The sequence below is a fragment of the Ornithorhynchus anatinus genome, chromosome 10 (genome assembly GCF_004115215.2).
Source record: "Ornithorhynchus anatinus isolate Pmale09 chromosome 10, mOrnAna1.pri.v4, whole genome shotgun sequence".
NCBI classification, from domain to species: Eukaryota; Metazoa; Chordata; class Mammalia; order Monotremata; family Ornithorhynchidae; genus Ornithorhynchus; species Ornithorhynchus anatinus.
The window spans coordinates 47,555,074-47,582,914 of NC_041737.1; the positions used below are offsets into that span (position 1 = coordinate 47,555,074).

At 47.6% G+C, this 27,841-nt stretch overlaps 2 protein-coding genes and 1 long non-coding RNA gene across 17 annotated transcripts in view; 1 reads left to right on the plus strand and 2 right to left on the minus strand.

Moving 5' to 3' along the window:
• Window positions 1-24,545, minus strand: part of COPG2 (COPI coat complex subunit gamma 2) — a 27,972-nt gene extending 3,427 nt beyond the window's left edge. The window contains exons 1-19 of one of the 2 annotated variants that reach the window (XM_001511327.5): window positions 24,447-24,545; window positions 21,641-21,693; window positions 20,892-20,972; window positions 17,776-17,847; window positions 16,047-16,126; window positions 14,253-14,328; window positions 12,023-12,115; window positions 11,392-11,478; window positions 9,957-10,114; window positions 7,921-8,054; window positions 7,405-7,472; window positions 6,130-6,318; window positions 5,571-5,666; window positions 4,801-5,044; window positions 4,005-4,080; window positions 2,700-2,803; window positions 2,081-2,206; window positions 1,229-1,291; window positions 462-601 (exon numbers count right to left, since the gene is read on the minus strand). In XM_001511327.5, coding sequence (XP_001511377.1) covers window positions 462-601; window positions 1,229-1,291; window positions 2,081-2,206; window positions 2,700-2,803; window positions 4,005-4,080; window positions 4,801-5,044; window positions 5,571-5,666; window positions 6,130-6,318; window positions 7,405-7,472; window positions 7,921-8,054; window positions 9,957-10,114; window positions 11,392-11,478; window positions 12,023-12,115; window positions 14,253-14,328; window positions 16,047-16,126; window positions 17,776-17,847; window positions 20,892-20,972; window positions 21,641-21,693; window positions 24,447-24,483 — 1,977 coding nt within the window. In that variant the 5' untranslated portion in view covers window positions 24,484-24,545. Of the gene's footprint in view, window positions 1-461; window positions 602-1,228; window positions 1,292-2,080; window positions 2,207-2,699; window positions 2,804-4,004; window positions 4,081-4,800; window positions 5,045-5,570; window positions 5,667-6,129; window positions 6,319-7,404; window positions 7,473-7,920; window positions 8,055-9,956; window positions 10,115-11,391; window positions 11,479-12,022; window positions 12,116-14,252; window positions 14,329-16,046; window positions 16,127-17,775; window positions 17,848-20,891; window positions 20,973-21,640; window positions 21,694-24,081; window positions 24,134-24,446 lie in introns of those variants that run through there. The other variant, XM_007670982.2, reaches the window with a different exon arrangement.
• LOC114814658 lies at window positions 5,593-7,929 on the plus strand. The gene is made up of 4 exons (XR_003762447.2): window positions 5,593-5,682; window positions 5,939-6,488; window positions 7,015-7,173; window positions 7,686-7,929. It is a non-coding gene; the product is annotated as an uncharacterized LOC114814658 (long non-coding RNA).
• Window positions 24,546-25,924: 1,379 nt separating the features above from the next.
• TSGA13 (testis specific 13) overlaps window positions 25,925-27,841 on the minus strand; it is a 235,058-nt gene continuing 233,141 nt past the window's right edge. For all 14 annotated transcript variants that reach the window (XM_039913212.1, XM_039913211.1, XM_039913210.1 and 11 more), the window contains 2 exons: window positions 27,471-27,583; window positions 25,925-26,149 (listed from right to left, as the gene is read on the minus strand). In XM_039913212.1, coding sequence (XP_039769146.1) covers window positions 25,953-26,149; window positions 27,471-27,583 — 310 coding nt within the window. In that variant the 3' untranslated portion in view covers window positions 25,925-25,952. The remainder of the gene's footprint in view (window positions 26,150-27,470; window positions 27,584-27,841) is intronic.

The window sequence follows — 27,841 nt, forward strand, 5'->3', positions numbered from 1 at the left end:
GAACTCTGGTTCACCTGCTTGGGCCCTGACAGCTTGAACTCGTGACTGGGGGCGGGAAATGGGGTTCACTAGCCGCCCCGGTACCTTAAGAGTCCTCAGTCCTCAGCGTTTTCTCAACAAGCCTAAGGAGCTCCCCTACCCGCTTCCCCAGGATTTTAAGTGAGGCCTGTTCTGCCTAGACTGTGGACAGGCAACGTGTCTGTTCACTGTTATACTGTAGTCTCCCAAGTGCTTAGTAGTGTTCTGCACACAGTAAGTGCTCAATCAATACGACTGAATGAATGAACTCTTCCAGGGTTTTGAAGTTTTACCACAACACAGGAAATGAGCCAGGGGAAAGAGGTGGGCTGCCCTTCTACCGGGTCTTTGAAGATGCTGCTTTAAGCGTACACTGCAACGAGTGATCTTAGTACCAAGCACGCACGGTGTCCAAGGGAAGCCAGCTACAGCGCTGCTCTTACCTGGAAGACGATGTGATCGGTGAAAGTGTGCTTGACGCAGCGGACAAAGTATTCGGTCTCCGCCTCAGTGAGTTGCAAGGGTTCAGATGACTTGAATAACGGGCCCAGGTTCTTAAACTCAGGAAGGGCGGCCAATTGTTCTGATCAGGATCAGGAGGAAGAGAGAAATGCTTGAATCCACAAGTCGGGAGGCGGGAGAGCAGGGGTAAAGACCGCCTCGGACAACTTCACAGATGCAGGGAACGTATTCCTGAACTCTCCACGCCCACACTACTTGGGTCATTGGGAATGAGAGCTCTCCTGGCAGTGAAGAAGCCCCCAGAAAGTGACCAACTAAAGAGATAACTCATCTGAATCTTCTCCGTTCAAAGTAAACCTGGCTGGATTCTGGACCTTGAACACAGGGAGGAACTGAGTCTCTGAAGCCCTATCAGACTGATGAGATTCTCCAAAGGTGAACCACCTCCCTCCACCCCATCCCACCCCTCTCCCCACTGACTGCTAATGAAGCACAATAGTGAAACCACACTCCTGGCCAGCAGTTGGCCCTTGTCAGCTAGCCACAGCTTCTCCAGGCAACAAGAGGAAGTCACACACTTCAGCATCTTTCCTCAACCTCTAAAATCCAGAGACAGAGCCTCTTGCTTGCCAGGCCAGAAATCTCCCCCAGAGAGCATGGGACTAAACAGAGACGGGGATCAAATGCATTTCACGGGCTTGAAACCCTGGCCCGGCTCCTGCCCTCTGCTGGACTTCTAGCCCCGTACCTTGGAATATGTCTTGTCTGGAAGGAGCCAGCTTCTCAGGCTTATTGGCCACCAGTGTGATTTCTGCAAAAAGACAAGTAGAGCAGGGTGAGTCCTGCCGCCCCAGTATGACTCCAGAAAAAGGCATGGGAGAAGCCCTAACAAGGAAACCGTGACACTGACACTAAGGAAGCCCAGGAGCTTCCTTTCGAGGGTTTTTCTCACTTCCCGTATTTCACAGCTCAGCCCGTTTAAATGAGGTCCTGCACCAACTGAGATGGCTGGCTTTAAAAGGATGCCCGGGACTCGCCCGGGTGCCCTGCGCCAGTGACCAGTGAGGTCAGCACTTTCAACTCTGGGCCAGGAAACGAGGCAGGACAAGTGACTTCTTGAATGAGATTACTTGATGAGACGTGGCGGAGCTGGGAATTGAGCCCAAGTTTACCGATTTTAAGTCCACTAACCCAGCCGGCAAACATCTCAGCAGAGAGGATGTTCTTCCATCCACAACTCTCTTGGCAACCTGAGCCCCACCCACCAAAGTGAGCGGTCAGAAGCTCAAAAAACTCGGGGCATAGAGTGCAGCTGGAGCTGGGCTCTCTGCTTCCTGCCACAGGGTGTAAGGCAGCAGGCTGCTTTGGGCACTGCACCACACCCAGCTCCCTCATCTGTCATTGTCTCATCACCTTCACGGGTCACATTTCCCATTCTGGAGATTGAGTTGTGACCCCGAACAAAACATTATCAGCCAACCTAGATCTCAATGGCCCTATGAGGAGGGGTGACGGGAGGAGACAGACGCGTCCAGCGTTGGGCTCATTATGTTAGCCACAGAGCCGCTGTGAGGCCGATCCGAGCGGTCACCGGCGCTACCTGCTTTCTGTTCCAAGGCGGGTGCCGTGGCGAGAGGGACGGACTTCATGTCGAAGGGCTTTTCTGCAGGCTCCAGAGTGTACTGGTGCAAGGCCTTCTCTAGTCCCGGGATGGAGACGCTCAGACCTGTGAAACACCCAATGGCTCAGCACGGTGGTACCCAGTGGACACCCGGGGCCAGGTGGGGGCTGGGAGTTTCCCGGGGCTGTCGGCGGGATCAGCCTCGCCAGCCAAGTTCTCGTAGTCCGACGGGAGAGGCTGTTCCAAGGGGAGCAAACATTTCCGGGAAACAAAAGTCATTTAGGCAGAGGAGGCTGTACAGGCTGCCAGAAGTGAGGAGAGGCAGCGATTCTGAAGGTCTGCTGCACTGGGAAGTTGGTAAAAAGCCACTGGTCCAGAGCCAGTGCCTGACCTGGCTGCAAACTGCAGTCACACCCCACCCAAACCCGGCGCAAAATGTCCAAGAAACCCACAGAAATCGAGTACCGGGTCACTCGACTCCCCTGGACCAAAATGAAGTTTTATCCTAGGCCGAAGACGGAGGGAGCCCGAGTCTAAGACAGTCCGGGTAAGCAGACTGGCAGGGCAGAGCTGGCGCCAGGCCTGTCCCATCACTGACCATTGAAGATGTACGTGGCGTTCAGCGCCATCTGCCTCTGCTGCAGGACGTTCAGGTAGAAGGTGGCTCGATCCCGCACCTCATCGTCGCTGTCCATCATGCACCTGCCCGGGGAATCAGGGCAACCTGGTCACAGGCGTCCCGGGGTGCATCCTTCCATATGCCAAAGGAGCCCAACCGGTGAGTCGGGAGCACATCGTAAAGCCCAAAGCCTTTCCAGGTCCCCATCGAGCTGTGGCCTCCGACCGAGGCTGAAGGGAAGTTGTCCCCATGAATAGAGACCACTCACCCGAGGCCACAGCCCTGGGGAAGCAGCTGGATCCAGTGGATGAAGGATCGAATGGGGGAGTCTGAGACTTGGGGTCCTGTTCCCAGCTCTGCCGCTAGTTTGCCATGAGACCCTGGATGAGGTGCTTTCCCTTTCCAATACCTTGGTTTTCCCATCTGCGAAATGGGCATTTGAAGGCAAATCACAGCTTTAAGCAGGACTTAAGAAAATGAGGCTGTATTCAAAGTGCTATTAGTACTAGAATGAGAAGCAGTGTGGCCTAGTGGAAAGAAGACAGGCTTAGGGGTCAGAGGACCTAGTTCTAATCCCGGCTCTCCACTTGTCCAAAGGTTGTCTCCGGACAAAGTCACTAACTTTTCAGTGCCTCAGTCACCTCATCTGTAAAACGGGGATTCAATACCTGTTCTCTCTTCTCACTGGACCACAAACCCTGTGGAGGACTGCATCTGATTATCCTATATCGACCCCAGCACTTAGTACAATGCTCGGTACATAGTAAGTACTTAAAAGATCACAGTTACGTTTATCATCATTAAGGTACCTGGTCACCTCAATCAACACTTGTCTCAACTGCAAGGGTGAGTGCCGTGCTGCAGAACATTAGTCATGAAAACCCAGGGCCCTGGCAGCCCTTGAGAGCCAGGGGAGGGCACCAGCACCTGGCTACCCATGCTCTAAGCCAGTGGGTGCCTCTGCCTCACTGTTCCCTGCAATACGACAAGGACTCTCACAGTTTCATTTCCCAGACTGAAGGGTGATGAGCTTAGGTCCTTTCTCCCAGGACCCAAGGCAAATTCAATTGGGGGGGGGGGGGTCCTGCCCGGTGGCCTGTGGCACAAATTCACTGACCCACTGCCTCCACAGAGAAGAGCAAAGTGGCAAATACCGCTGTAGGTCCAACGTGCCCCTGGCTCAAGGCATCGACAATTGCCTGGTCTGCTCCAGCACGGTGCCGGGGCCAGGGTGAGAGAGACAAGCTCCACGAGCCCTGCCTCGGGAAGCCCCGGCTCACTCACCTCTGTAAGAGCACCAAGATGCTTGGAAGAAGGTTCTCGTTCTGTGCTCCAAACTTGGCCAGGGCACTCACCGCCGCTAGAGGAAAGAACAGGAAATGAAGTAAGATGACACTTCCAAAAGAGAGAGCTGCTTCTGAGCTTGGAGGGCCTCCCGACTGCTTAGTTCTTTCCCCTATCCTGTGGTTCTGATGGGAGATTCTTATCTTTGTTTCTACGCCCTAATCCTAATTTAAAAAGGAATTAATTGTAGAAGAGGGGAGGTGTGGAGAGCTCAGGTTAGGAAAGTCCTCTTGGTTGTTTAGGAAATGGAGGTAGAGAAACTTGGTCTGCCTTCTGTTTACGCTCAGCACCCAGAGCAAGGTATTTAAGTCCCAATCAAGAACTATCATCAATAAGGATGAAATGCAATCTCCAAACCTCACTTCCCACAGAAAAAAACACTGATTCATTCGCAAGCTCTACCCAAGTAGGCTCTGTTCTGCTTACACTTCATGGAATCTCCAGGTGGGAGAAGAACTCCTGCGAGCCCAAATTAAGGGAGGCACCTCTGTTTCCAAGCGCTTTCTCTGGGGAGATTCTGCCAGACTGGAGGACGGTAGTCAACAGATTCTAGGTTTGGAGGGCGGTGGTGGAGAGAGATGAGGACTCTCCAGAGGGCTGGAGGGGCTGCAAGCCTCAGAACTCTCCCAGGACCCTAGGCTCCCTTCCTTCACCCTCCCTTCACCCAGAGGCTTCACTTGGCCCATCAGAGGCCCCTCAGCAGCGCCTGGCAGAGACCGGCGCCGCTGGGACTCACCGGCTCTGACGGCTTCATTCTCCAGGACCACCCTGTTGAAAATGAAGCGGATGTACTTGGATGGAACCGGTGTCCTGGGACCCTCTTTGCCCAACAGGTGGAGAATCTTGGTGGCCAGCACTGTGTGTTCACAGTCCTCAATGAACTCACAGAGGTGAGCGAGGCCCGATTCTTTGCTCTCCGGATTCTCCTCCACAATGCTGATTATGCAGTCAACAATGGCGCGCTTGTACTCGAAACCGCCCTGGTAAAAGAGAAGGGACGTTAGACCGGTCACGCCGGAGCCGTTTCCAGGGCACAGAACACCACGGCTCCCGCTGACAATACAACCTTCTTTTTCCATTATCAAAGTGTTGACACTCCAGGCCGGGTTAGCTAAAGCCTGGACAAGGTCAGCCACGATAAGGTGAAGCCCGTACCTGGCTTCCGGGGAGGAGAGGAACTGGGAAAAGAGAGTAAAGGATGTTGGCACGACCCTGGGCAGTGATGACCTTGAGCCCATGCTCAGAGACCTTTCCCAGTGAGGGGAGTCTGCTAGAAACAGTAAAAATCTCACACTGGATGTACTACTAGGTGTGTGCAGGAGCTGCCCCACTCTGAGCCCGACCTTTGACCACCAGACTCCCGCATAGTTTCGACACAGGACGGAGTTGGGGCTGATGCCAAGAGTCTGGAAGACAGTCTCATCCCGGGATACCCTCCCCTGTCCGAGCATATTCACAGAGAGTGAGGGGCAGAGGAACGGGACTTGAGGAAGGTGGCCCACTTACGTCATCCCGGAGCATATTTGAGAGGAACGTCATCATGACGCCGTGCTTGCGGGGGTACTTCTGGCAGAGAGCACTGATTGCCTGAACCACCACCACCTGCAAGGCAGCCAAGGTTAGGAATGGATGATAGTTTTTGCTTCCCAGAATCTATCTGGTCAACTCTTTATGCCACATTAGTTTAGGCAACACATAAGGTTACTCCATAATTCCATAAGCTTTTAGGTGACTCTGGAGACTTAGCCCTACTTTAACTTAAACTTCTCCCAAATTCTGTTTGAAAATGACACCACCCACCCACCCAAATTCCTCTTAAATTATGGGACATTTCAAGATACGTCATTTTAAATGAGAATGTGATTTCCCAACAGGCAGGTCCCACAGAGAAATCTGCTAGCCATTTTATATGAAAAAAGCTCTGAAAAGACTTCATATCAAATGCATCGTCCAACAAACATCACAGCGATAATAATCATCGAAGCCGAAAGACATCGACTCCAGAGCTGGCAACTGGGGGAACGAAAAACAACGGATTAGCTCATGGCCAAACCCCAGTCTTCACCTTGAACTCATCCGAGATTTCAGAAACGAAGGAAGAAATCTGTTTCATGAGCCTGTCCACGCTGCTCTCACTGCCTGTTTTGAGGAGGGTAGTGATGGCCAGGGTGGCTATGCTGCGGTTTGAGTCGGTGATCAGGTTTTCCAAGTCCAGATTGCAGGCGGTGACGGCAGAGGGGTGCCTCATGGCCACCTGGAGGTGGGCGAGAAGAGATATAGGACCAAGTGGCAACTCCCTGGAAACCCAAAGCTTCAGCAATCAAACGCTCCTTAAGGGAAAGGCAAGCACCTGATGGGGTCTCCTCCAGGAGAGAAAGCATGTGTAGGAGATGACACATCTGGACACCAAAGGCAAGATAACAGGTACCTACACTTCGGTACACGTGATCGCTCTCGTGGCTTATTAAAGGGACACTGACCCATGAATTATCCCCTCCTGTCAACCATCAGCTCCTTGTGGGCAGGAAACATGCCTCTTGTTTTGGCTGGATCTGGATACCACAGGCACAGTAAAGGTACCTACTTTTCAATGAACTCTCATAGTTCAACTTCAACTCTCATAGTTGATTAATGGGACACTGACCCATAAATCATCCTTTCCGGCCGACGGTCAGCTCCTTTTAGGCAGGAAACACGCCTCTTGTTTCGGCTCAACTCTCTCAAGCGCTCGATATGGTACTTCCCTTTTTATAGGGGCTCAATTCATACCACTGAATGATCCCAAGGAGTTTATCCAGGGAATAACCTGGTCAGAAATAGCTGGCATATTCTTCCCTTAGGAGAGGATGCAGGAGAAAGGCAAACTACAGTTGGCTTTCTGTCAAGAGGAATGTCTTTTTTCTGACTTGGATCTTTCTTCACCTCCTCCCTCTTTATGTGTGTGTCACAGCCTACACATCTCGACGGTGCTCTTGAAAGCAAAGACAATGATCAGTGGGTTAAACAGGGCTCCAGCTGAATACAATACTAATAATGGACTACTAGCCTTCACAGAGGTCAGAGTACTGGATAAACATCCCTTCCATGCTTACAAAGCCCTCTGGGCTAGGTAAGAGACATCATCCCTGTTTCAGAACTGGGAAACCGGAGGCCCAAGACCACACCCCGAAATCACCCGATAAACCCCTGGTGGTGCTGGAAACAGAAGCCAGGAGTTGCACCTCCCAGCCTGGTGGCTGGCCATTTCCCCTGAACTTGCCCCATCCTTCACTTCACATGCTTAAGGATTTTGCAGTCAAATCCAACGCTGGTGACAATCAGTAGATAAGAGGTTACCTACCTTGTTCAGGGTCCTCACAGCTGCGTATCTCAAGGCCGGCTTAGGGGAACTGCAGAACAGCTGAAGGACTGAAAACAAAGCGGGAAATGGACGGGTGTCTGGGCTTAAACCCTTCAATGACATCTAAAAACCAGCCAGAAATGACTGCCTTCCCCAAGGGCCCCGTAGCAAAAGACAGTCAAGAGACAGCTGAATAGAGATGTAGATCATCACCTGCTTTTCCTGTTTCGATGAGACAACTATTAAATAACAAGTGATTTAATTAATCCTTTCTCCCACAGCATGAGTCATCGGGTTCACAAAACAAGATTCAATACGACGTAGCTCAAAATGGCACAACCGCCCCCGAGGGAGCAAGATTTTCACCCCCGCCCCTCCAGGGAGGAATGGTAGCAGCCTCGTCGGTTGGCGGGTCCAGGTTTACAGAAAACTCACGGTTCCAGCTGCTTCAAGACCGCCCCTAGACCGGCAGCAGCTGCAGAGGGTCAAGGAGCAACAGCGGCCTAGGTAACTTACCTGAAACCGCAGGAGCCAGCTCCCTCGCAGTGCAGTTCGGAAGGTGGATGATAGCAGAAGCTGCTTCGTAAATAACCATTTCGTGCTTGTTTCGCAGGCAGCTCTCGATGAAATCAAACAGGGGACTCTCGTGGCTGTCAGGGAGAGCGGAATGATGGGAAGTGGCCGTGGTCATTCATTCATTCATTCACTCATTCATTCATTCAATAGTATTTATTGAGCTCTTACTATGTTCAGAGCACTGTACTAAGCGCTTGGAATGTACAAATCGGTAACAGATAGAGACAGTCCCTGCCCTTTGATGGGCTTACAGTCTAATCAGGGGAGACGGACAGACAGGAACAATAGCAATAAATAGAATCAAGGGGATGAACATCTCATTACAACAGTAGCAAATAAATAGAATTAAAGCGATGTACATTTCATTAAGCCTTGATGATGAAGCAATTTAACCAAACCCTTTCCCCTTTGAGGATGAAGGGAGCCCTGCTTTCCGGATACCGGTCCTTTTCATTTACCACTTCATCCTTCAGAGTTCATGCGTAAATGTGAACCCTTTTACTTTCTGCTGTTTTACTGCTGGTCTTCAGTGCATACTAATAAGCTTCAGAGACATGGTCTCATTAATTCTCCTCTCTCCCCAGAAGGCTGGTCAGTGCTATTTACAGTTGGGAAGCAAGGAAGGCCCAAAGAAAATCTTATAATCACTAACCTCCCTGCCACTCACTCTGGCCTTACAGCAGAATCCTTGCATTCTGGCAGTCTATTTATGACATTAACTGTTGCACCTCAATTCTACATTGTCCCAGGTTCAACAACATAGAGAAAAGAAGAGCACCTTGGACAGTGACAAATGAGTTTCTCAGAAGCAGCTGTAGCTTTAAAGAGCAGATTTTCATTCTGAGTGCACTACTTTCCAAAGCCCAAATGGAAATTGTACAATAAAACCAGTATTATACTTGGACTTGTCAGAAAGCATTTTAACAAAGGAATAGAGGTGGAGGAAAACAACTCCATTCAGTTCTACCATTGACAGGCGTTTCTAATGAATTAAATCGCTACCGCGGGTTATGGAACTTAGTTGGAGATGGTCATTACTTCAGTGGGTCCCAAATCAACAATCCTTGGGACTAAGGCATATATGGATAAGGAATTACTGAGACATTAGCTCGAATGAGCCAGTTAGAGGTCTGAAGATACACTCACCATGACACTGCATCTAATATTTACTTGTCATGTAGCAGGATACACACAGCGCTCAGTGGAGTGCTCTGCACCCAGGAAGCGCTCAATAATACGAATGAATGAATGAATGACTCCCAAAACCAAGTCAGGCAAACGCCAGGGAAATGCACTGCAAGATATTGTTGCAGACTTTAAATGTCCTACTCATTACTTCTCAAAATATTCCAATCACTTTGATCTTTATACACAGTAAGAATTTGGGCATTTTACCACTCCCTTATAAATATCTAAGGAAGGGAGGAACAGACACAAATCTCCATGTTATGCAGTAGTCACCCAGAAGTCACACCTTCGGATTGGCTGCTGGAATGCAGGGCTCTCTCCTTCCTTGAGTTGTTCCTCTAGAGCATATGAGAAACCACTCTGGTGGCTGAGATGACAGGCTTTACTTAGATGTATTTAAATCTTCACACTTTTTCAGCTCCTCAACCATACCTACATACATGTCACCTCTGCACATGTCCATGGAATACTTCTTACGGAAAATAGCTACGGCAAATTCAGTACACACCATTGTGTTATCAAATAATGGGAAAACTGGGCTGTTGGTTGGCTCTCAGAAGTCTAGCCTTGCCACCATTTTTATTTCTCACTGTCAATAATCACTGGCTCAGAATACTATTGTGGTTACACACTTAAACGATTATTTGCCCAAACAAGAGGCTCAAGGTCACCTAGATCATTAAACCCCTGGACATCACGTGAAGGCGTCAAAAACCAAAAGTGACCTCTGGCCTACCCTGCTCTCAAAATCAAAACCGGCTCTGGTCTGGAAAGGGCCAGTAGCTTACCCCTCCTCTGTTTCTTTCAGCAGACGGCTGGCAATTCGGATCAGCATGCAATACGCAAATTGAGACTTCAGCCCAGATTTCGTGAACTTATTCAGCATTTTGGAAACGGCCAGACGATCGTTCTTCCTGAGGTGGTAAAGGACCCCCAAGGCATGATACTATGGAACGAGGAAAAAAACGTGAAAGGCTAAAAGGTTTGCCGGAGGCAGAATGAAATCCTTCCTAGATAATTTTGACTGCGTTTCCCCAGAACTGGATCAGCAGTTCCTAGTAAAAAGTTGCCCATGTCCATTTATTTAAAAATCTTTTTGTCATGCCAAATGAAATCCAGCTCGCTCAAGGCTGAATGGGGGAGGCCTGAGAGAACAGGACAGAAGCTAGCAATACCAACGATCTGGTTTTGGTTCAGTGCCTGGGATGTGAACCGGCCCTAAGTGGACTTGGAGATTTAATTCCTGAGCCCAAATCATCCTTAGTCTGAACATTCTGGAAAGAATGGGTCAACTGCAAGGAACAACTGGGGGTTTCCCTCAGGGCAGGTCCAGATCATTATTGAGGGCAACTCTGAGCCAGCCCTAGATCCACCCGCTGGGGCTGGGTTAGAATTTGACCAACCTTAGGGAAGAGGATAAGTAGGGAGAGGAGGAAAAGAGGCATACTGTCTGGTGAAGAGGAGATGGGAAGCTTAGACATCACAGGAAGGATTACTAACTCTCCATTTTCCTTTATCAATCAACTTTCCAATTAAAACAGGTGGCCCCCCGGGGCTCAGGGGTCCCCCTGGGAGTCACCCTGCTTTTCAGACATTCCTGTTCTCGGGGCTCCATGCCCCCCTTGGAAACAGAAGGGGGGTAACTGGCTGTCTGGCGACTTCAAATGAACCCTGTGCTGGGCCAAAGGAAGCCACCTTGGATCATCAGAGGAGTCAGGGTGGGGAAGTGGAGGGGAAAGGGAGAAAGTGGGAGGGCACCCCAACATCATTCTGCCCGCTGAGTTAACCCTGGTTGCCGCCATGAACACAGTGCCCTGCTCTGATCCTGAGATGCAGACTCTGCAGGTAGAGCAGGATCACCCTGATGGGCTTCCTGGCACAGATATCACCAAGTGGTCCCACTCTGCACTCTCTCCACCTAACCCAAGACACAGTATTCCTAAGAGACCCAAGACTGCTTTTCCCTAAAAATGGCATTTCAAACATCGCAGCACATAATGCCGAGCCCCAAAGAGACAACGGCGGCATTAAACTGCACTGAGCTGCGGAATGAACTCCCCTGCTCTGGGGCAGCACTCACCACGGGCAGGTTCCAGCTACCTGATTGCCTTAATTAGCTGCAAGCTTTTAATTAAACACCAAGTTAATTAGTGCTAGTGAGTCGCCTGCTCTTTGTTCACTCAACTGTCGCAACAAAGGTAGAGCACCAAAGACAGCAAGTACCTGCACCATGATATTATCACTTGAAGCAGCTTCTTGGGCTTCATTAATCCACCGCTTCACCACGTCATAGCTAATCTTCATCATATGCTGCAAAAAGAAACCCAGAATTAAGAAACAACATCCAAACCTGGACCTTTCGAAGCACCATCTGCCATGGAAATTCACTAACACACCCGAACTGGAGGAAAATAAAATCTTCATTTCATCAATTCAGTGTCTAGCCCAAGTAAAGAGTTTTGCTAGGCAGGGGAAAAGGAGAAAATACTCCGAAAGACTAAAAGGCATCTGAAACAACCAATCAATCAATGGTATTTATTGAGTGATTACTGGGTGCAGAACCCTGTACTAAGAGCTCAAGAGAGTACAATACAACAGAGTTGGTAGTCACGAACCCTGCCCTCAAGGAGTTGACAGTCTAGTAGGCGGATATTTATCAAAGCAAATGTTTCATGGTAGTGGTAAGATTATTTACTGAACACTTACTTTGTGCAGAACACTGTTTCAAGCACTGGGAGAGAATATAAAGGTGGGAATTAAACACAGTCCCTGTCCCTAGGGGGGCTCACAGGAGACAAATACAAGGATACCTTATTTCGATGCCTAAAAGAGTCAGATTAGTAGCTCCACTTACTAAGGAAGACACCAGTGCTGAACTGGATACACTGGGGATTTTATCCACAATGGCTTGCTTCATGTATCTTTCAATGGCCTGCAACATTGTCCCCTAATGCAAAGGAGAAAAAGCAAACACCAATGTCATTTATTGAGGCAAAACGTGATCCCGCTCCTTCCTGTTCGTCGATAGGACCACTAGTGCTGGTCCAGGCTCTTCACATATCCTAGCCTGACTACTGCAGCAGCCTCTTCAATGGTTTTCCTGTCTCCGGTCTCTCTTCTCTCTAGCGCGCAAGTCATTCTGCTACTCGGGTCATTAGACTGTAAACCCGTCAAAGGGCAGGGACTGTCTCTATCTGTTATCGATTTGTACATTCCAAGCGCTTAGTACAGTGCTCTGCACATAGTAAGTGCTTAATAAATTCTACTGAATGAATGAATTTTTCTAAAATGTCCCTTCACACACATCTCCCCACTCCTCAAAAAGCTCAAATGATTCCCATTCTTCTCTACACCAAGCAAAAACTTCTGAACACTGGCTTTAAGGAACTCAAATGCACTCTCTCCTGCGTACTTATCCACTCTCTTCTACCATTACACCCCAGCTCACACTCTGCTCTTCTCAAGCTCAACTGCACAATGCATCTCGTTCTCATTTCTCCCACTGCCGGCTTCTGGTTCACACACCCTCCCCCGTGCCTGGAACACCCCCACCCGACAAATCAGCAGACCAGAGCTCTCCCCATTTTCAAAGCTCTTCTGAGGCCTTCCAGAATAGTTTCTAATCTCCTGTTTCTACCCCACCCCTATCCCTTGTTCAGTTCTATTTTTTTTAAATGGTATTTGTTAAGCACTTACTATGTGTCAAGCACTGTTCTAAGCGCTGGGGTAGATACAAGTTTATCAAGTGGGACCCAGTCCCTGTCCCACCTAGGGCTCACAGTCTAAGTAGGAGGGAGAAGGATTCAATCCCCATTTTACAGTTGAGGCAATTGAGGCACAGAGAAGCTAAGGGGCTTGTCCAAGGACACAGAGCAAACAACTGGCAGAGCCAGGATTAGAAGCTGGTCCTCTAACAGCCAAGCACATGATCTATCCATCAGGCGACACTGCTTCTCTTTTGCCCATCTACACATTTCAGTCCTCACAACCTCCTGTAACACTTTTGCTCATTCTCCACAAACCCTATTACCTCAGCATTAGCTCATGTACAAAGCCCCTTTTACCTAGACCCTTTTCTTTCTCCTCCTGCCTCTCGGTAATTACTGTTAATGGCTATCTCCCCCTCTAAATTGCAAACTCTATGAAGGCACGGATCAGGTCTACTGATTCCATTACTCCCAAGTGGTTAGCACAGTGCTCTGCACATGATAAGGAATCAAATTTTATTGGTTGACTGCCTGAAGTTAAATAAGGAATACAGTCCTGATAAAGAGGGGTTCCTCCTTAACTGGAAATGTGTCTTCCAGCTCTTGTATTCTACTCTCCAAAGCACTTTCTACAGTGCACTGCACACATAATAAGCACTCAATAAATAGCACTGAATGAAGGAATAACCAAGGTTTATGAGTTCCCAGTTTGGACTCAGGTGGCATTTCTCTCTATTCCTCTTCCAACCCACCTTCTTTCTAACACCCTTCTGACTTTTAGCCTGGGTGATCCTGAAAACTCCTATTCACCATCATTCTGTTATCAGCACCTGCTGTTCTGCCAGGGTTTCTCTCTTACACTGTAATTTAGGCAGTTATCTATCCCCTGCTTCGGTTTTAGAGTTTATCCTCCCTTTCCTCTCTGAGGAATCTGCAGTGTGAAGTGACGGAGCGTATACTTGGGAACAAAGAAAATCTCCCTTAACATAGAAAAAAATATATTGTCGCTGTGGGCTAAAAGGGTCTTTTCAGCCTTCTTTTCTCCTTTTTAAAAATGAGTTTGCTTTACACAGATTCACTCTACATTGCCCTTTCTCAGATCGCAATTCCAGGGCAGAATATCGACAGTGGCATATAGAAGAGGGGACCACAATAGATGAAAAAGAGAAATACCAAGGGAAAAAACTACAGCAATAAAAGACTGGACAGACATTTTGTCTTTTGTATTTCAAATGGTAACCGCCAGCTAAATTCAAACCGATGTTTTTTGGAGGAAAGCAGGGGTCAAAACCTGAGAGTCAGGCAAAACACAAGCACTGAATTAGCATCAATTCTTGGAATCCAAGCATTCGGGTTCAAAGAATTACGAGAACTTACATCAGTGATTCGGCAGAGGGCTCTGATGGCTGGGCCTCTGTATACATCCTCCTTCCCCGTCATGTCTTTGGTCAGACTACAAAAGCAGATATTACCAACCATCAACATGTATCAACATGTAGTCTCCTCTGCAGACTCTCTACAAGGCCAGTGTATCTAGCAGGTGATGACTTTTAGCCCAGTAATCCCTCTTTACAATGCCATTCATTTAATTTTAATGCTGATGATTTTTGCAGCTCCCTTTCAAGTCAACATAAGTTTCCCTTGGCTTTAACTCTGGCCTCAGTAGCAGTATTTATGAAGTGCTTCCTGGGTGCACAATACTGTACCATGCACTGGGAGAGAGTACACAGGTGGAAATTATTAATTGTGTTATTAAGTGCTTACTATGTGACAGGCATTGTACTAAGCGCTGGGCTGGATACAAACAAATCGGATTGGACTCAGACCCTGTCCCACCTGGGCCTCACAGTCTTAATACTCCATTTTACAAAGTAACTGAGTCACAGAGAAAGAAAGGGGCTTGACCAAGGCCACATAGCAAATGGCAGAGGCGGGATTAGAACCCATGACTTTCTGACTCCCAGGCCTGTGCTCTATTCACTATGCCATGCATTACACATGGTCCCTGTCCCTTGGAGTGGGGGGCTTCCCCACCTCTCAGTCAGAAGTATTTTGACAGATTTGGGTAGGGTGACATAAAGCCTGTTTCAAGTGACCATTAAACATGACAAATGCATTCAGCATAAGTACTGACAGCTCTCTAGTCTGTTAGCACATATGCCTTTGTGCTGAATAGGATGTAAAAGATGAGCAAAAAAATAAATTCCAAATATTTTGTTTTTGATGCATGTTGACCCTGCCACTGGACCATGTGACTACAATGGGCTCTTAACCACACTATGTTCCACGGGAAATTATACTTAATTTAGCACCTTTTTAGCTTAACCTGCTGTAGTCATGGAACCAGTTACGAATGACAACTGGGATATGGCTATATAGATACGTAAATCAGTACAAGCCAGGGCTCGACAGCAGGAAGACCATCCTAAAATGAACTGGGGGGAAAATGAAAAAAATGACCCACAGACTAGTGTAGTAAAATTGAAAAGGAATCTGCCCAAGGTTGCTTAACCCAATTATGTTCCATTACCAAATTTTTTAGTTATCTGAACTGGCTCAGATCTAATGAGTTCAGATATTTGGCTTTCAACTCTACTCCACTTTTTCAGGCTTACTGATTTTCACTTTCAGTGGACGTCTACACTGTCACTCTAACTAGCAAGTTTGGAAAAAAGGACTGGTGTAAATCTTACAGGCTGCTTGAAATTTTGAAGGTCTAAAGATTCCTCCTATTCATTTAAGAGCCCAAGGTTGGAGAATGTCAACTTTAAAAGGATTCAGTCTGCTAATCCAATATCAAGTTTGCAAACTCCCACCTGAAAGTTTGGAGAAAAACCATCTGGTAATTTTCTGCATCTCACAGCACTAACCACCACAGAGAAGATGAAGGTAGGGAACAGCTGACAAAACATGAACCAAGACAAAGATATTTTCCCTCTCAGATGGCCTCTCAGGTTTCAAAGATTCAGGAGAAGAATAGATGATGAGAGTGAGGAAAACAAATTACTTTTTTGGAACCCATCAGTAATTCAAACGAAGTAGGCCTTGAGACAAGCTTCTTTCAAATTCCTTGTCACCCAGAATTAAAGTTGATAAAAATTCCCTAATCTGTCTTTTATGAACCAGTGGTTTTCTTAAAAGCAATAGGGAAATTTCTGCCAGTTCACATACCTGCTGGTGACAATGATCACGTCCTCAGAGATGTTGGCCATTTCTTTGATGGTGAGGTAGCACATCCTTCGCAAGGTTTGCTGCGAAAAATCATACGTCAACACGTTACCATTAAGTGGGATGGCCAAAACACAACTCACCAACAGAGGATTCTTTCTTTATTCAATGATTCTTAAGTGATAAATTGAAGAGATCTTCATCTCAAAATTCCCAGGATGCCCACCTTTCAACAAATTGGGCAATTTGATGAAAAACCTGTCGATTCAGATCCAAACCCTGATTCCTCACGTCATTTACTGCGAGCCAACAAATGTATGCCCCGGTGGATGTTTCTGAAGACCGGACACCAGACTGCAGCCCTCCAACAGAGAAAACCCTGACTCCGGCCCTGAAAATCGTACTGAACTTTCCCAAGCGCTCAGTACGGTGCTCTGCCCATAGTAAGGGCTCAATAAATCTCACCGATTGGTTGGCTCATTGTGGGTATGGAATGTGATGGTTTACTATTATATTGTACTCTCCCAAGGGCTCAGTACAGTGCTCTGCACATAGTAAGTGCTCAATAATTATGAGTGAATGATTGAATAACAAGATTTGGAGAGGCAGTATGGAATAGTACCTAGAAACAGATATAGCTGTCAAACATATAAAGTTCTGGAGGCGAATATTATTCTTCTGAATCTCCACCCCAGGAACAGCCCCCAGCAGTGCTTGGGTGTCTGTGACAGCTGTGAACACTGTACTTTGTGGGGAGACTCCTGAAACTCTGCTCCTCCAGGCACTGTACCCTCCTCTTCTTACAGAATTCATCAGTGTCACTGTTTTTCAGGCTTTTCTTTTACTGTTTTATCTTTCCTTATAGTCTGTCTCCAATCCCTTGTTCCCCCTTTAGACTTAGATTGTGAACCCTTTGGGGCCACAGACCAAGTGTCTCTTCCTCACCTGTGTTTTTTCCCTCAGTGTTTAGTGCTTTAGGTTCAGTAGGCACTAGTGACTACTACACAGACTTTGACTCAATACACCAGAACCAATAAAATACCCAAAGGCTCTCACAGCCCATCAATTTCCTCTCCATTTCTCTCATATATAGATAGGCCCCAGTGGTTTTTTGTAAATATCCCTCCTGAGTAGTCAATTTCATTGATCAGGATTTTGGGGCATTTCACTTTGGACTCATAATGAATGCTAAAGATTCAAAGGTGCAGTCACTATGGCTGTGTGCAAATGATGAAGAGAATAATTTTTATCTTCTTTATCCTCGGGTTTTAAACTCTGAGGACTGAAATGATGTTCTCTGCAAGGCCCAAGACAGTGTTCAGTTAAAAGCAAATGCTATTAACCTTAGGTATGCTCTGTTCATGTTTCTCATGCCAACTGAGCTGTGCTTTGAAAAGGGAAAAATAGAACTGAAAAAGCAACAAACTGAATTTAAAGCTTAATGTCTTGAGAGAATAAATCCTCAGAGTTTGGGGAGATCAAATTTGTTTTCTGATGTGCAACAAGATAGTTACATTCAGAAATCGGTCACCTTTATGATATTTCCCAGCAAGAAGAGGCTTTAATGTTGTTACAAAAAATAAAAATTCCCAAATTGACCTTGATCTTAAAATTACTTTTATTTTAAAATCCAAACAAGCTCTCTTTGATGCCTCTCAGGTTTTTAATTTGTGTCACTTAATCCCTTTCTTCCCTGGAGCAATAGGAAATTATTTAAAGACAAGAGACTTACATCATTAGACTGAAATAATCTAGTCATTGCAAAAAAGGCTTCTGTAGCTTCAGTAGTTCCAAAGTGTTCACCCTAATAAAAGAAAAGGGGCAAAAGTTGGGGACAATTAAAAATTCAAACTTTACAGCATTAAAGATTTTTCCCTCTAAGCTTCTTTAATATTAAAAGCTCAAAAAAACTCCCCTTAATCCAGTGGCACCCTCCAGTAATCACCCCATCTCCCTCCTACCATTCCTTTCCAAACTCAAGTGAGTTTTTTATACTGTGTATTTTCTCTTCCTCTCCTCCGATCCTCTCCTTGACCCCTTGCAATCTGACTTCTGCCCTCACCAAGCTTAAGAAACTGCCCTCTCTAAAGTCACTAATGACCTCTTGGCCAAATCTAATGACCTCTATTCCATCCTAACTCTCCTTACCCTCTGTTACCTTTCACACTGGACAATCTCTTCTCCTGGAAACACTGACACTGTCCTCTCTTGGTTCTCCTACCTTTCTGGCCTCAGCTCAGTCACTTTTTGCCAGCTCCTCTGCCTCCCACCCCCTAATTGTGGGAGTCCCTCAAGGCTCAGCTCCGGGTCCCCTTCTATTCTCCATCTACACCTACTCCCTTGGAGAGCTCATTTTCTCCCACGGCTTCAACCACCACCTCTTTGCAGATGATTACGAAATCTACCACTCCAGCCCTGACCTCTTTCCTTCTTTGTAGTCTTGCATTTTCTCCTGGCTTCAGGATGTCCCACAGTGACACTGTAAACTTAACATGTCCAAAATAGATTTCCTTATCTCCCCACCTAAATCCCGTTCTCCCCAAGACTTTCCCATCATCATAGGCATCACTACTAATCTCCCTCTCCCGCAAGCCTGTAACCTCAGCATTATTGAGTCTTCTCTTGTTAAACCCACATATTCAGTCTCGACAAGTCCCATCTGTTCTACCTTCTACCTTCACAACGTCTCTAGAATCAGCCCCTCTCTCCCCAATGCAAACTGCCACCACACTGTTCCAAACATCTGTCATATCCTGTCTTGACTACTGCACCAGCCTCCTTGCTGACCTCCCTGCCTCCTGTCTCTCCTCTCTTCGGTCCATATTTTACTCTGCTGCCTGGATCATTTTCCTTAAAATAAAACAAAAACATCTCCTCAAACGCCAGCGACGGTCGCCCATCCACCTTCGCCTCAAACAGAAACTTCTTAACCATTGGTTTTAAGGCAGTTGAGCTCTCTCCCGTCTTCCCAGGAACCTACTCACTGAACCTCATTTTCGTCTCTCTCACCGGCAACCCCTTGGCCTGGAACTCCTTCCCCCTTCATATATGACAGACCATAGCTCTCTCCATTTTCAAAATCCTACTAAAATCATATTTCCTCCAAGAGGCCTTTCCCTAAGTCCTCCCTTTTGTGCCACCTTTGCCCTTGGGTCCTTTGATAGTCACCCCTCACCCAGTTCTGCAGCATTTATTGTACACAACCATGTACATGGCTGTCTCCCCCTCTAGTCTGTAAACTCCTTGTGGACAAGGATTGTGTCTACCTACTCAATTGTACGGTACTCTCCCAAGCACTTAGTACAGTATTTGCACACAGTACGTGATCAGATACCATTGATGGATTGACTATTGTAGCCACTCAGAATGTTGGTGAGGGAAGAGGTTTAGCATGAATCTTTTCCCCTGCCACCCTGAATCTAATAAACATATTTTTCTACTTCCAAAGTATACAACTAAATACTTTTGCAAATTTTTTTACTCGATTATATTATTGACTCATTTCCTATATTGGTGCTGGGCCGCAAAGTTTAATTCTCAACCAAGAGCAACCTACACAGTACACGCTGGGCTCATCACCTCTTGGGGTTCCAGGGTCCCCACACACCCGCCTACTCCCTACCTTCCTTCCCAGGATGTGGTGAGAATGAACCACAGTTTGGCTTTGAACCCAAGGGATGAAAAGGCACCACATAAAAATGTAATAACCATCTGTATCTTTCCCCAACTTGCAACCATCAACCGAGGCTTGATTTTTGCAATCTGTTTGGGAGCGTGTCTGATCTGTTCATCCCGACAAGTTTCCAATTCTTCATTTCATCATCCCCGTCAGCGAACCGCTAGTGAACACACTCAAGGTGCATGTGCTCTTTTTCTACCTCTATGAGTGGTAGGAAGTCAAGTCAACCTTTGCTCCTGGTTTTCAGTATGGGGAAATAGATTCTGAGTTGGACAAATAAGTAAATATTGGCCCCAAACCCCTCAAGGCCCAAAACACTTTCGTGCTTTCAAAAAGGCTCTTAGTGTAGTCCCTGCTCCCCACAGTTCACGTGGAGTTGGATATTTTACAGGTCTCCATCCAAGAAGCTGCAAACCTGGCCGACTGCTGAGAAGGAAGCTGTTCCAACAGAGGACCTGTGGGCTCTTCCCTCTGCTCCCAGCTGCTCCAAGCTACATTAGTCACCCAGTTAGGACCCAAGACACGGCCGATACAGGGTCTTTCGGTTTCATTTACAACCCTCTGATATTCCCCTCTGCACCGTAAGCTCGCTCTGGGAAGGGAACATATTTACCACCGCAAGCTCGCTCTGGGAAGGGAACATATTTACCAACTCTGTCCTATTGTACTCGCCCAAGCGCCTAGCAAAACACTCTGCACATGGTACACGCTCAATAAATACAACTGATTGATCAGGGTAAAATGACACTCTCTACCATCCAGTACCTCCTCTTTACTCATCCTATCCAGTGGCACAAACTCCTGAATTGAGATGTGCCCTGGCTCGACCTGCAATGGAGAGCACTGAGAAATCTCATGACTGTTGGTCTCCTCAAGCTGCCGCTTTGACTGAAAACCACCAGTGAACTAGTATTCAGGTCTCTATTACATTTTTAAAGGGATCTTTGTACCTCCACGCAAACCAAAGCATAATAATGACATTATGATAAATAATGATAATATTCATCTTTAAAATCATGTTTTATCTTTTTAGATTTTGAATTCAAGGGGAGTTTTCCAAACAGAAGGAGTACTTTCAGAGCCATTATGTTTCCCTCAAAGCACTTTCTGACAAGCTACACAACTTTGGCCTTGAGATCACAAACCCTAGAAGTTTCTGGATCACTTGCCTGGTTCAGTAAGTAAAGGATCTTGGTCAGAATGTGCAGACATCTTCTTGGATTTATGGGCGTCTCATTGAAGATACGGGCCTGCAAACGCACAAAAGTCAATTTTTTATCATACACTGTAGGGTTCTATTTCTCAGAACTAGATTAGGGCAAACCAAGAGCAAAAGAACCCTTTAATTATACTTTTTATTTTTATCCAAAAAGAGGGTCAAACACTTGAGTTGCAGAAACAATTCAATTTACTGAGATATAAGAGCACACAACTGGAAATCACTACTTCATTTTTCCAGCCTACATTCTCTCACCCACTTGGGTTAAAATTAATCTTTCTGGGTTTCAGCTCCATAGTAGTCACACAATTCATATGATATTTGGAGGCTCAATTAGCATCTCTAATGTCTTTTAACAATCTTGCACCAAGGTTAAAATGTGCACCTGTGTATTCTCTCCCAGCCTTTAGTATAATGCTCTGCATACAGTATGCATTTTACCCTAAAACTGTTATTTTACCATAACTCCCAGGACCTGGCTTTCCTGTCCCTGCTCTTCTCTGATAACATTCACATCCTGCCACTTCAGAAACTTATTATTTACCCTCCCCTTCCACTCCAGGACTTAATTCTGCTACAGTCCTCTCTCCAATAGTATTTTCTGTCCATGAAGGCCCAAATAAAAACCCCAAGCCCCCCTCCAATGAACAAGGGCCCCACTTAAGAGGAGAAATAGCATAACAGGCTTCTGAACCTTACCTCCTGCAAGACGGCACTCTTCTCTAGATGCTGGAATGGGTTGGAGCCACTCCCTAAATAGTAAACCAAAGGGTCATACTGAGAACTGTTCACATGCACGGGATGGATCTCTCTCTCTCACAGACACAGCAGAACCATATTGCTAGATATACTTAATGGCAGGAAGCACAAAATCAATCAGTGGTATTTGTTAAGTACTTACTGTATGTAGAGTACTGGACTAAGCATATGGGGGAGTGCTAAAGGAGCAAGAGACACAATGCCCTGTCTTTTGGGGGATGATAAGCCCTCTTGGGAAGCAGCATGGCCTAGAGGAAGAGGAAGGGCCAGGAAATCAGAGAAACTGGGTTCTAATCCAGATTCTGCCACTTGTCCACTGCGTGACCTTGGACAAGTCACTTAAATGAGCTGAAGAGAAATTATCTCATCTGAAAAAGGGGGATTAAGACTAAGCCCCATGTGGGGCATGGACTGTGTCCAATCTGATTACCTATCTACCCTAGTGCTTTGGCCAGCTCCTGACACACAGTAAGCTTCTAATATCATTAAACAAAAAACAACAAAAAAAACCCAACTTAATGGGTGAGCCAGATAAACAGACAAAACTATGTAAGCTCTTTGTGGGCAGGGAAAGTGTCTATCAACTGTTATACTGTACTCTCCCAAATACTTAGAACAGGGCTCTATACACAGTAAATACCCAATAAATACCATTGATTAATTGAAAAAATATTAAGATGAAATTGGTGAAAAAATATGTAATTGACTGTGCACGTGTTCAAAAATGGTTAAGACATACGAGGGTGCGTTTCACATAGGACGATGTCCGAAACCTTGGCTGGTCCCACTATTACTATGTTGGGAGGCCGTGAGCTACCCCTTATTGGTTTTCTGGCCTGGGATGAAAAAGACCCACCCCTGGATCTCTTTACAAGAACTGAAAAAGAAAATAAATATTGGTAAGGCATCTGAATTCCTTGGAGGAACTAATCATTTATCCCTATGATGGAGTCTTCCCTCAGGAGTGAAGGATGAGCCTCGGCCTTGGCCACTTTGGGACTGGGAACCTGGGACTGGGAACCGGCACAGAGGAATTTAAGAGGTCGGTGCCTGGGCAGTGCCATTCATGCTCTTTTCCCCACCCAGTCACTTTCATGCATCAATCAAGTAGGCGGGCTGGGAAGCAGCAATCAATCGATGGTGTTTCCGGAGCCGGTAAACACTTTGGAGAATACAATGCAGATCTGTTCCCTGACCATAAGGCATTTTCAGCCTAAGCTGTAGCATTGCAAAGGGCAGGTGACGTCTACCTGTAGTTGGCTAATGGGTGGATGAAGAACAGGGACTGGAACCCAAGGCTCCTGATTTCCAGAGCAGGGTTTTTTCCACTGGAACAACAACAGGCCTAGGGGATGGCTACAGAGAAATGGAATTAGGGGGCAGCTTTGGGTCAGATCTAAAACATGTTCCCGCTCGTTGTTCCCGGGTTGGAGTTTAACGGAGGAATTCATTCATTCAATCGTATTTATTGAGCGCTTACGGAGAGTAGAGCACTTGGTCCCACTACTTTGGCTCTATTCATTCACTCAATCGTATTTACTGTGTGCTTACTGTGTGCAGAGCACTGTACGAAGCACTTGGACAGGGTTGGGGGTACGTCAGGGCAACTGTCGTATACCAATGCTTTGGCTGCTCTCTTTGGTAATAAAAATAATAATAATCTTGGTATTTGTTAAGTGCTTACTATGTGTCAAGCACTGTTCTAAGCGCTGGGGTAGATAACAGGTGATTAGGTTGTCCCATGTGAGGCTCACAGTCTTAAACCCCATTTTGCAGATGAGGTCACAGAGGCGCAGAGAAGTGAAGTGACACTTGCCCACAGTCACACACCTGACAATAATAATGTTGGTATTTGTTAAGCGCTTACTATGTGCAGAGCACTGTTCTAAGCGCTGGGGTAGACACAGGGGAATCAGGTTGTCCCACGTGGGGCTCACAGTCTGAACCCCCATTTTACAGATGAGGTAACAGGCACAGAGAAGTGACTTGCCCACAGTCACACAGCTGACAAGGGGCAGAGCCGGGATTCGAACCCATGACCTCTGACTCCCAAGCCCGGGCTCTTTCCACTGCTTCTCCTGGATAATGGCATGGTTTATGTTGGGTCAACCCCAAGGCTTAATCCAGTGTCTGGCGCATAGGAAGCGCTTAACACATGATTTTCTTTTCTAAAATAGGCCTTGCTCATTGTCAAGGGGCGCGGAGGCTTCTGGGTAGAGACTTAATGACCATTATTAGTATTTCCACACAGAAGTGGTCGGCGAAAGGGTTCCAGGTTCCGAGTTGGGAACCCTCTAATTTTACACATTCCCTCCATTTCCCTCCACTCTCAACGAGCGTCAAGGGCACCCCTCCCCTTCCCTCCCCGCCCCCTCAGCTACCTGGCGCTGCCAGGCCCGTCCTGGCCAACATGGCCCCCGGCCCGTCTCCCCAACGCCCGCGCTGAGGGGCGGGGCCCCGCGAGGGGGCGCGCGCCGGGGAGGGGCTCGCGCCCGCTGAGAGACGCGCCACGGGCGGTCACGTGACGGGGGGCTCGCGCTCCGAGGCGCGTCGCGGGGAGGGGGCTCGCGCTCTCAAAGGCGTCGCGAGCGGTCACGTGACCGGGGGGGGGGCGCCCCGCGTGAGGAAAAAGGGGGCTCGCGCCCCGCGAAGGGAGCGGCTCCGCGGACGGGGCGCGCGCGCTCGCGCGCCCTTCTCCTTCTCCTCCAGAGGACGGGAGGGGGGGTCCCCCCAAGCTCGCACGTACCAGACTCCTCGTCCTTCTTGTCGAATTTCTTAATCATCTCCGACTCCGCGGCCCACCGAAAGCCCGTCACCGACCGGAACACGCCCGCAGGAAGGCCCGCCCCCCTCCCGGGCCCTGTCTAAGAGCCGGTTGGCCCGCTGGCCCGTCACTCCAAAAGAGTGACGTCAAGCAGGGCAGGCCCCGCCCCCGGACCCCTGAAGCCCCGCCCCCTACCAAGGCGGAGCGTGAGCTGCCGGCCCCCAGCTGCCGCGCATGCGCACGCCCTTCGCTGGGGCCTCGGCCCCAACCATGGGCCAGCCCGGCCAAGTGGGTCTGCCCCAGCCTCATAATAATAACAGGGGTATTTAATAATAATAATAAGGTTGGTTGGTATTTTTTAAGCGCTTACTGTGTGCAGAGCACTGTGCTAAGCGCTGGGGGAGATACAGGGTCATCAGGTTGTCCCACGTGAGGTTCAGTCTTCATCCCCATTTTACAGATGAGGTCACCGAGGCACAGAGAAGTGAAGTGACTTCTTAAGGGATTACTATGTGCCAAGAACTGTTCTAAGCGTTGGGGTAGATAATCATAATAATGTTGGTATTTGTTAAGTGCTTACTATGTGCAGAGCACTGTTCTAAGCGCTGGGGGAGATACAGGGTCATCAGGTTGTCCCACGTGGGGCTCACAGTCTTCATCCCCATTTTCCAGATGAGGTAATTGAGGCCCAGAGAAGTGAAGTGCCTTGCCTCCGGTCACAAGGCAGACAAGTGGCGGAGTCAGGATTAGAACCCACGTCCTCTGATTCCCAAACCCACGGTCTTTCTTGCTCTAGTTCTCTTAAACAGCTTCTCTTAAGCAGCACTTCTTAAGCCTAGAGAAGCAGTTTGGCTTAGTCGATAAAGCACAGGCCTGGGAGTCAGGACTTGGGTTCAAATCCCACCACTAGTCTGCTGTGTGAGCTTGGGCACATCACTTAAATTTTCTGGGCCTCAGTTACCTCATTTGGGAGAAATGAGAATTAAGACTCTGAGCCCCCTGTGGGACAGGGACTCTGTCCAACCTGATTAACTCATAGCCACCCCAGTGCTTAGAACAGTGCTTGGCACATGATAAGCACTTAGCAAGTTCCATAATTAGGTCAGGAGACATGTCTTTTGGGAGAATGAGTTTTGCTTGAAGTTCCTTGTGGGATAGAAATTTATAATAATACTGCTACTACTACTAATAATGGCATTTAAGTGCTTACTATGTGCCAGGCACTGGGCCATTTCACAGAGGCACAGAGGAAGTGAAGTGACTTGCCCAAGGTCACACAGCAGAGAAGTGGCAGGTCCGGGATTAGAACCCATGGCCTTCTGCCTTTCAGGCCCATGCTCTATACACTACACCATGCTGCTTCTCGTTATAGGCAGGGCACTTTGGCAAATTCTCCCCTTCCCTTGCCCTCAACCATGTTTTCACCAACCATTACCCCCACTTGAACTGGGAAAGAGGTCTCCAAATCCCTAAATCCAAGTTATATTTTCATCTCTGGACCACCGCGTTGTTGACCAGCCACTGCGGAGCTCTCCCATAACGGAAGCTGTGTTCCCCAGGCACAACCTTGGTGGGGTTTTCTTCCAGGAGGGTGGCCAGGGTCAAGGGCTCCTTAGGCACTGCAGAATCCCTCCTGCTCTTCATGGCCCCCGACTCCCCAGGGGCCAGCCTTGGCATTTCATCTGCTGCAAAGAACAAACACGGGACACCAGCGGGGGGCATCAATTCAGCTGTGGGGGAAGGGATTCGACCCAAGGGGCAAAAATGAAATCTCCAAAGAGACGGTTCCCTGGACCCCACCCCAGGAATCCCATTCAAAGAGGGATAATCCCAACCTCATACCGTACTGGCCAAGGGAGCCACTTTGAGAGAAGGAAGGGAACGATCCTGAAGATATTCAGGAAAACCCATATAAAAAGTCGAGAAGCCACATGTACACAAAGAGAAAGACAAAAGGAGTGAAAGAGTGTGTGCCCTAAGAACCCAATAATTTGCAAGGTAGCATCCTAGAAGGCTCTGAGTTATGGAGAGGGCTGGTGGTTTTTATTTTTGTAATGGTACCTGTCAAGCACTTACTATATGTCAGGCACCGTACTAACTGCTAGGGTAGATACAAGGTAATCAGATTGGATACATCCTGTCCAACTGGGATTTACAATCTAAGTAGGAGGAGTAGGACTTAATCCCCATTTTACAGGTGAGGTAACTGAGGCACGGAGAATCGATTTTACTTATAGACTTTTAGCTAATGTGGACAGGAAACATGTTTGCCAACTCTATTGTACTCTCCCAAGTGCTTAGTACGTGCTCGGCACATAGTAAGTGCTCAATAAATATCACAGATGATGATGATGATTATTGGGCACTTATTGTGTGTAGAGCGCTGTACTAAATGCTTGGTTAAATACGATAGAACGTTCCCTGCTCACAAGGAACAAGTTAAATTTTCTGCCCAAGGTCCCACAGCAGATAGGTAGCAGATGCAGGATTAGAACACAAGTCTTCTGATTCCCAGGCCCATGCTCTCCCCACTAGGCCATGTAGCTTCTCTAAAACCAAAACTGAATTCTGGCATCCCTAAAATCACTCTGGCTACCCTCCCAGAAGCCTTTGATCCAGCCTACCTCTTAAGCACATGGTAGGTGCTTAATCAATACCAGCATTACTATTACAATTATTCTGCGTTATCTGTAATTGCTACTTGGCTCTGCTGTGGCACTGGTCAGAGCCTACTTCCTCTGGGCAGTTTTCCCCAATAAATTCTCACCCATTTTCCTTCTCACTAGGACAGTTTTTCCCTCCACTCTTTCTTTTACTCACTGCTATAATGGTGGTTTTCAAAGAACATTTTGATGAGGTGCTACCTTTATAAAATAAAGCTAATTACGATCAATGATTCTAAGTTGAAAGTGTGTGACTGAGGGGGCAGTCGGTATGCAGTCGGGGAGGGAGACCCCCCCCCCCACACCCTCCCCGGCCCATCTTCCCGCCCGGGGAACCGGGTACCTGTTTTAGGAACGGGAGCAAAGCGGAGTTGGGGATACATTTTCTTTTGCTTCTTCTTCACGTAGCCCTTTGAAAAACGCCCTTCACACTTGAAATCACTGTCGGTGGAAAATCTGCAAGAGAAAGGTCTTAGAGGTGCCAGCGTCTGCCGGCTGAGGGGATCCAGGGAGCAGGGCCCGGGGGCTCAGCATCAGAAAAGCTGCCCAAGGTGGCCGTCCCCACCAGAGCCCGAGTAGGAGGTGGGAGTGGAGTGAAGCTCCTGGAGTCCCGCCAGGGCTCTGTATTTCGAAAGAATCCTAGCCTCCGCCCCAGCAGAAACAGGCAGGAGAAGGCGGGAACCCAGAGACTCAGACCTGGGAGCCCACGCAATG